At 48.0% G+C, this 10000-nt stretch overlaps 1 protein-coding gene across 1 annotated transcript in view; it reads right to left on the bottom strand.

Moving 5' to 3' along the window:
- LOC124020250 (NT-3 growth factor receptor-like) overlaps nucleotides 1–10000 on the bottom strand; it is a 165135-nt gene that overhangs the window by 70103 nt on the left and 85032 nt on the right. Inside the window, exons 8-9 of the mRNA XM_046335608.1 lie at nucleotides 3533–3642; nucleotides 3026–3221 (exon numbers count right to left, since the gene is read on the bottom strand). Of these exons, the coding sequence (XP_046191564.1) occupies nucleotides 3026–3221; nucleotides 3533–3642 (306 nt within the window). The remainder of the gene's footprint in view (nucleotides 1–3025; nucleotides 3222–3532; nucleotides 3643–10000) is intronic.

Genomic DNA, 10000 nt, shown 5'->3' with positions numbered 1-10000 from the left:
TTCCCTCCCTACAAACCTCCCTTCAACCCTCCTTCCCTCCCTACAAACCTCCCTTCAACCCTCCTTCCCTCCCTACAAACCTCCCTTCAACCCTCCCTCCCTCCAAACCTCCCTTCAACCCTCCCTCCCTCCAATCCTCCCTTCAACCCTCCCTCCCTCCAATCCTCCCTTCAACCCTCCTTCCCTCCCTACAAACCTCCCTTCAACCCTCCTTCCCTCCCTACAAACCTCCCTTCAACCCTCCCTCCCTACAAACCTCCCTTCAACCCTCCCTCCCTACAAACCACCCTTCAACCCTCCCTCCCTCCAATCCTCCCTTCAATCCTCCCTCCCTCCAATCCTCCCTTCAACCCTCCCTCCCTCCAATCCTCCCTCCAACCCACCCTTCAACACTCCTTCCCTCCCTTTAACCCTCCTTCCATCCCTACAAACCTCCCTTCAACCCTCCTTCCCTCTCTTCATCCCTCCCTCCCTCCAATCCTCGCTCCAACCCTCCCTTCAACCCTCCTTCCCTCTCTTCATCCCTCCCTCCCGCCAACCCTCCCTTCAACCCTCCTTCCCTCTCTTCATCCCTCCCTCCCTTCCACCCTCATCCCCCCTTCAACCCTCCCTCCCTTCAACCCTCCCTCCTTTCATCCCTCCCACCCTTCAACCTTTCTTCCCTTCAAACCGCCCTCCCTCTCTTCATCCCCCTTCACTCCTCCCTCCCTTCAACCCTCCTGTCCTCTCTCCTTCAACCCTCCCTCCCTCCAATCCTCCCTTCAATCCTCCCTCCCTCCAATCCTCCCTTCAACCCTCCCTCCCTCCAATCCTCCCTCCAACCCACCCTTCAACACTCCTTCCCTCCCTTTAACCCTCCTTCCATCCCTACAAACCTCCCTTCAACCCTCCTTCCCTCTCTTCATCCCTCCCTCCCTCCAACCCTCGCTCCAACCCTCCCTTCAACCCTCCTTCCCTCTCTTCATCCCTCCCTCCCGCCAACCCTCCCTTCAACCCTCCTTCCCTCTCTTCATCCCTCCCTCCCTTCCACCCTCATCCCCCCTTCAACCCTCCCTCCCTTCAACCCTCCCTCCTTTCATCCCTCCCACCCTTCAACCTTTCTTCCCTTCAAACCGCCCTCCCTCTCTTCATCCCCCTTCACTCCTCCCTCCCTTCAACCCTCCTGTCCTCTCTCCCTTCATCCCTCCCTTCAACCCTCCTTCCCTCCCTTCAACCCTCCTTCCCTCTCTTCATCCCTCCCTCCCTTCAACCCAGACATTATTAAGAGCCCTCCTCACTGTTAGAACAGCTAGATCCCCGTTCCATTGACTCCATTCCAGACATTATTATGAGCTCTCCTCACTGTCAGAACAATTAGATCCCCGTTCCAGTGACCCCCATTACGTACACCTGGCAACCATCATTACGTACACCTGGCAACCATCATTACGTACACCTGGCAACCATCATTACGTACACCTGGCAACCATCATTACGTACACCTGGCAACCATCATTACGTACACCTGGCAACCCTCATTATGAACACCTGGCAACCACCATTACGTACACCTGGCAACCATCATTACGTACACGTGGAAACCCTCGTTATGTCACGTGGAAACCCTCATTATGTCACTTGGCAAACCTCATTATGTGACCTGGTAACCCTCATTATGCACACCTGGCAACCCTCATTATGTTACCTGGCAACCATCATTATGCACACCAGGCAACCCTCATTATGCCCACCAGGCAACCCTCATTATGCCCACCTGGCAACCCTCATTATGCCCACCTGGCAACCCTCATTATGCCCACCTGGCAACCCTCATTATGCCCACCTGGCAACCCTCATTATGCCCACCAGGCAACCCTCATTATGCACACCTGGCAACCCTCATTATGCACACCTGGCAACCCTCATTATGCCCACCAGGCAACCCTCATTATGCCCACCAGGCAACCCTCATTATGCCCACCAGGCAATCCTCATTATGCCCACCTGGCAACCCTCATTATGCCCACCAGGCAACCCTCATTATGCCCACCAGGCAATCCTCATTATGCCCACCAGGCAACCCTCATTATGCCCACCAGGCAACCCTCATTATGCCCACCAGGCAATCCTCATTATGCCCACCTGGCAACCCTCATTATGCCCACCAGGCAACCCTCATTATGCCCACCTGGCAACCCTCATTATGCCCACCAGGCAACCCTCATTATGCACACCTGGCAACCCTCATTATGCCCATCTGGCAACCCTCATTATGCCCATCTGGCAACCCTCATTATGCCCATCTGGCAACCCTCATTATGCCCATCTGGCAACCCTCATTATGCCCATCTGGCAACCCTCATTATGCCCACCTGGCAACCCTCATTATGCCCACTCGGACTTCATCACTATCTTGATTACTCCTCTTTTATCCAGCTCTCCGGAGCCTCACTCATCAGGTAGTATATTGGTTCTGATCTCTTGTCCAGACGCTTGTTTTTTATCTCTCCATGTTCATTATTATTAAACTCACAAACAGCACCTGCTTCCTGACTCCTGACTCCTGCTTCCTGACTCCTTCTTCCTGACACCAGCTTCCTGGCTCCTGCTTCCTGCTTCCTTCTACCACTAGAGAAGCTCTGAGTGATGTGAATAATCCCAATGGGGTCAGACTGTCTTCTACCACTAGAGAATCTCTGAGTGATGTGAATAATCCCAATGGGGTCAGACTGTCTTCTACCACTAGAGAAGCTCTGAGTGAAGTGAATCATCCCAATGGGGTCAGACTGTCTTCTACCACTAGAGAATCTCTGAGTGATGTGAATAATCCCAATGGGGTCAGACTGTCTTCTACCACTAGAGAAGCTCTGAGTGATGTGAATCATCCCAATGGGGTCAGATTGTCTTCTACCACTAGAGAACCTCTGGGTGATGTGAAGCTAAATGTTTGGAGCTAAATCTGCTGCAATGCATCCTTTCTCACTGTTCTGAGACCTATAGCTTTTGCTGTACGATGTGTCCCTGTCTAAGAAAATGTTGTGGTTACCGTCAGGGTCAAAGGGCGGAGCCGTGAGGAAGTGTCCGTAGACCGTCTTGGTGACGGTCCCCAGGGAGTTGGAGGCCTGCAGCGTGTAGTTTCCGTTATCGTAGTGTGTTGGGTTGAGAAAAGTCAGACATCCCTCCAGATAGTCCCGGTAGAAATCCATCTCCGTCCTGATGTACTCACTCTGCAGGATCTCTCTCTGTGTACAACCATGATTAGAATACGGTTTCATTTTTTTTTTTTGTCCTTTTCAAAAGACCCAGACTCTTGACATCAGTGGTTCTGAACCCTGATTCTGGGGGAACAAAAGGGGTGGCTGTTTTGGGTTTTCCCCCAGCGTTAGTCGCCTGATTGATGTAACTACCTCAGCATGAAGCCGTTTATTGTTTCAGTTAGCTGTGTAGTTCTGGGGTATAAAACTAAAACCTGCACCTCTTGTGGTCTCCAAGACCAGAATATGTACATGCTGCTTTACATATTAGAAATGAATAAAAAGGCATAAAATCACACCTGTTTGTGGTACCATCGCAGCGTCGGGTAGGGATAGCCTCTCACTGTGAACTCTATGCAGGTGTCATGGCGCCGCTCAGGCTCAACCAGTTTCAGGATGACTGGTGGAACTGGAAGGGGAGCAGAGGAAACTGTGAAGGTTTTGACACAGCATGGCTCGGCCAGTTTCAGGATGACTGGTGGAACTGGAAGGGGAGCAGAGGAAACTGTGAAGGTTTTGGCACAGCATGGCTCGGACAGTTTCAGGATGACTGGTGGAACTGGAAGGGGAGCAGAGGAAACTGTGAAGGTTTTGGCACAGCATGGCTCGGACAGTTTCAGGATGACTGGAGGAACTGGAAGGGGAGCAGAGGAAACTGTGAAGGTTTTGACACAGCATGGCTCGGCCAGTTTCAGGATGACTGGTGGAACTGGAAGGGGAGCAGAGGAAACTGTGAAGGTTTTGACACAGCATGGCTCGGCCAGTTTCAGGATGACTGGTGGAACTGGAAGGGGAGCAGAGGAAACTGTGAAGGTTTTGGCACAGCATGGCTCGGCCAGTTTCAGGATGACTGGTGGAACTGGAAGGGGAGCAGAGGAAACTGTGAAGGTTTTGACACAGCATGGCTCAACCAGTTTCAGGATGACTGGTGGAACTGGAAGGGGAGCAGAGGAAACTGTGAAGGTTTTGACACAGCATGGCTCAACCAGTTTCAGGATGACTGGTGGAACTGGAAGGGGAGCAGAGGAAACTGTGAAGGTTTTGACACAGCATGGCTCGGCCAGTTTCAGGATGACTGGTGGAACTGGAAGGGGAGCAGAGGAAACTGTGAAGGTTTTGACACAGCATGGCTCGGCCAGTTTCAGGATGACTGGTGGAACTGGAAGGGGAGCAGAGGAAACTGTGAAGGTTTTGACACAGCATGGCTCGGCCAGTTTCAGGATGACTGGTGGAACTGGAAGGAGCAGAGGAAACTGTGAAGGTTTTGACACAGCATGGCTCGGCCAGTTTCAGGATGACTGGTGGAACTGGAAGGGGAGCAGAGGAAACTGTGAAGGTTTTGACACAGCATGGCTCAACCAGTTTCAGGATGACTGGTGGAACTGGAAGGGGAGCAGAGGAAACTGTGAAGGTTTTGACACAGCATGGCTCGGCCAGTTTCAGGATGACTGGTGGAACTGGAAGGGGAGCAGAGGAAACTTTTTTTTGACACAGCATCACATGATAGCTAGGTGGACAACCACATATCACATGATAGCTAGGTGGACAACCACATATCACATGATAGCTAGGAGGACAACCACATATCACATGATAGCTAGGTGGACAACCACATATCACATGATAGCTAGGTGGACAACCACATATCACAGTCACATGATAGCTAGGTGGACAACCACATATCACATGATAGCTAGGTGGACAACCACATATCACATGATAGCTAGGGGGACAACCACATATCACATGATAGCTAGGTGGACAACCACATATCACATGATAGCTAGGTGGACAACCACATATCACATGATAGCTAGGTGGACAACCACATATCACAGTCACATGATAGCTAGGAGGACAACCACATATCACATGATAGCTAGGTGGACAACCACATATCACATGATAGCTAGGTGGACAACCACATATCACAGTCACATGATAGCTGGGTGGACAACCACATATCACAGTCACATGATAGCTAGGTGGACAACCACATATCACATGATAGCTAGGAGGACAACCACATATCACAGTCACATGATAGCTAGGTGGACAACCACATATCACAGTCACATGATAGCTGGGTGGACAACCACATATCACAGTCATATGATAGCTAGGAGGACAACCACATATCACATGCTAGCTAGGGGGACAACCACATATCACATGATAGCTAGGTGGACAACCACATATCACATGATAGCTAGGTGGACAACCACATATCACAGTCACATGATAGCTAGGAGGACAACCACATATCACAGTCACATGATAGCTAGGTGGACAACCACATATCACAGTCACATGATAGCTAGGAGGACAACCACATATCACATGATAGCTAGGTGGACAACCACATATCACAGTCACATGATAGCTAGGTGGACAACCACATATCACAGTCACATGATAGCTAGGGGGACAACCACATATCACATGATAGCTAGGGGGACAACCACATATCACAGTCACATGATAGCTAGGGGGACAACCACATATCACATGATAGCTAGGTGGACAACCACATATCACATGATAGCTAGGTGGACAACCACATATCACATGATAGCTAGGTGGACAACCACATATCACAGTCACATGATAGCTAGGTGGCCAACCACATATCACATTATAGCTAGGTGGACAACCCCATATCACAGTCACATGATAGCTAGGTGGACAACCACATATCACATGATAGCTAGGTGGACAACCACATATCACATGATAGCTAGGTGGACAACCACATATCACATGATAGCTAGGTGGACAACCACATATCACATGATAGCTAGGTGGACAACCACATATCACATGATAGCTAGGTGGACAACCACATATCACAGTCACATGATAGCTAGGAGGACAACCACATATCACAGTCACATGATAGCTAGGTGGACAACCACATATCACATGATAGCTAGGTGGACAACCACATATCACATGATAGCTAGGTGGACAACCACATATCACAGTCACATGATAGCTGGGTGGACAACCACATATCACAGTCACATGATAGCTAGGTGGACAACCACATATCACATGATAGCTAGGAGGACAACCACATATCACAGTCACATGATAGCTAGGTGGACAACCACATATCACAGTCACATGATAGCTGGGTGGACAACCACATATCACAGTCATATGATAGCTAGGAGGACAACCACATATCACATGCTAGCTAGGGGGACAACCACATATCACATGATAGCTAGGTGGACAACCACATATCACATGATAGCTAGGTGGACAACCACATATCACAGTCACATGATAGCTAGGAGGACAACCACATATCACATGATAGCTAGGTGGACAACCACATATCACATGATAGCTAGGAGGACAACCACATATCACAGTCACATGATAGCTAGGTGGACAACCACATATCACAGTCACATGATAGCTAGGGGGACAACCACATATCACATTATAGCTAGGTGGACAACCACATATCACATTATAGCTAGGTGGACAACCACATATCACAGTCACATGATAGCTAGGTGGACAACCACATATCACATGATAGCTAGGTGGACAACCACATATCACAGTCACATGATAGCTAGGTGGCCAACCACATATCACATTATAGCTAGGTGGACAACCCCATATCACAGTCACATGATAGCTAGGTGGACAACCACATATCACATGATAGCTAGGTGGACAACCACATATCACATGATAGCTAGGAGGACAACCACATATCACATGATAGCTAGGTGGACAACCACATATCACATGATAGCTAGGTGGACAACCACATATCACAGTCACATGATAGCTAGGTGGACAACCACATATCACATGATAGCTAGGGGGACAACCACATATCACAGTCACATGATAGCTAGGTGGACAACCACATATCACAGTCACATGATAGCTAGGTGGACAACCACATATCACAGTCACATGATAGCTAGGTGGACAACCACATATCACATGATAGCTAGGGGGACAACCACATATCACATGATAGCTAGGTGGACAACCACATATCACATGATAGCTAGGGGGACAACCACATATCACATGATAGCTAGGTGGACAACCACATATCACATGATAGCTAGGTGGACAACCACATATCACAGTCACATGATAGCTAGGTGGACAACCACATATCACATGATAGCTAGGTGGACAACCACATATCACAGTCACATGATAGCTAGGGGGACAACCACATATCACATGATAGCTAGGTGGACAACCACATATCACATGATAGCTAGGAGGACAACCACATATCACAGTCACATGATAGCTAGGTGGACAACCACATATCACATGATAGCTAGGTGGACAACCACATATCACATGATAGCTAGGTGGACAACCACATATCACAGTCACATGATAGCTAGGGGGACAACCACATATCACATGATAGCTAGGTGGACAACCACATATCACATGATAGCTAGGTGGACAACCAAATATCACATGATAGCTAGGCGGACAACCACATATCACATGATAGCTAGGTGGACAACCACATATCACATGATAGCTAGGTGGACAACCACATATCACATGATAGCTAGGAGGACAACCACATATCACATGATAGCTAGGTGGACAACCACATATCACATGATAGCTAGGTGGACAACCACATATCACATGATAGCTAGGTGGACAACCACATATCACATGATAGCTAGGTGGACAACCACATATCACATGATAGCTAGGAGGACAACCACATATCACATGATAGCTAGGTGGACAACCACATATCACATGATAGCTAGGGGGACAACCACATATCACAGTCACATGATAGCTAGGGGGACAACCACATATCACATGATAGCTAGGTGGACAACCACATATCACATGATAGCTAGGTGGACAACCACATATCACATGATAGCTAGGAGGACAACCACATATCACAGTCACATGATAGCTAGGAGGACAACCACATATCACATGATAGCTAGGGGGACAACTACATATCACATGATAGCTAGGAGGACAACCACATATCACATGATAGCTAGGGGGACAACCACATATCACAGTCACATGATAGCTAGGGGGACAACCACATATCACATGATAGCTAGGTGGACAACCACATATCACATGATAGCTAGGTGGACAACCACATATCACATGATAGTTAGGTGGACAACCACATATCACAGTCACATGATAGCTAGGTGGACAACCACATATCACATGATAGCTGGGTGGACAACCACATATCACATGATAGCTAGGGGGACAACCACATATCACATGATAGCTAGGAGGACAACCACATATCACATGATAGCTAGGTGGACAACCACATATCACATGATAGCTAGGAGGACAACCACATATCACAGTCACATGATAGCTAGGAGGACAACCACATATCACATGATAGCTAGGGGGACAACTACATATCACATGATAGCTAGGAGGACAACCACATATCACATGATAGCTAGGTGGACAACCACATATCACATGATAGCTAGGTGGACAACCACATATCACATGATAGCTAGGAGGACAACCACATATCACATGATAGCTAGGGGGACAACCACATATCACAGTCACATGATAGCTAGGGGGACAACTACATATCACATGATAGCTAGGAGGACAACCACATATCACATGATAGCTAGGGGGACAACTACATATCACATGATAGCTAGGGGGACAACCACATATCACATGATAGCTAGGTGGACAACCACATATCACATGATAGCTAGGTGGACAACCACATATCACATGATAGTTAGGTGGACAACCACATATCACAGTCACATGATAGCTAGGTGGACAACCACATATCACAGTCACATGATAGCTAGGGGGACAACCACATATCACATGATAGCTAGGTGGACAACCACATATCACAGTCACATGATAGCTAGGTGGACAACCACATATCACATGATAGCTAGGAGGACAACCACATATCACAGTCACATGATAGCTAGGTGGACAACCACATATCACATGATAGCTAGGTGGACAACCACATATCACATGATAGCTAGGTGGACAACCACATATCACATGATAGCTAGGTGGACAACCACATATCACATGATAGCTAGGGGGACAACCACATATCACAGTCACATGATAGCTAGGTGGACAACCACATATCACATGATAGCTAGGGGGACAACCACATATCACAGTCACATGATAGCTAGGTGGACAACCACATATCACATGATAGCTAGGTGGACAACCACATATCACATGATAGCTAGGTGGACAACCACATATCACATGATAGCTAGGTGGACAACCACATATCACATGATAGCTAGGTGGACAACCACATATCACATGATAGCTAGGAGGACAACCACATATCACATGATAGCTAGGTGGACAACCACATATCACATGATAGCTAGGTGGACAACCACATATCACATGATAGCTAGGTGGACAACCACATATCACATGATAGCTAGGTGGACAACCACATATCACATGATAGCTAGGTGGACAACCACATATCACATGATAGCTAGGAGAACAACCACATATCACATGATAGCTAGGTGGACAACCACATATCACAGTCACATGATAGCTAGGTGGACAACCACATATCACATGATAGCTAGGTGGACAACCACATATCACATGATAGCTAGGTGGACAACCACATATCACATGATAGCTAGGGGGACAACCACATATCACAGTCACATGATAGCTAGGATGACAACCACATATCACATGATAGCTAGGTGGAC

This window comes from Oncorhynchus gorbuscha, unplaced genomic scaffold (genome assembly GCF_021184085.1).
Source record: "Oncorhynchus gorbuscha isolate QuinsamMale2020 ecotype Even-year unplaced genomic scaffold, OgorEven_v1.0 Un_scaffold_785, whole genome shotgun sequence".
NCBI lineage: Eukaryota > Metazoa > Chordata > Actinopteri > Salmoniformes > Salmonidae > Oncorhynchus > Oncorhynchus gorbuscha.
Note: the sequence above shows the minus strand (reverse complement) of the source record. Positions and strands in the feature narration are given on the sequence as shown.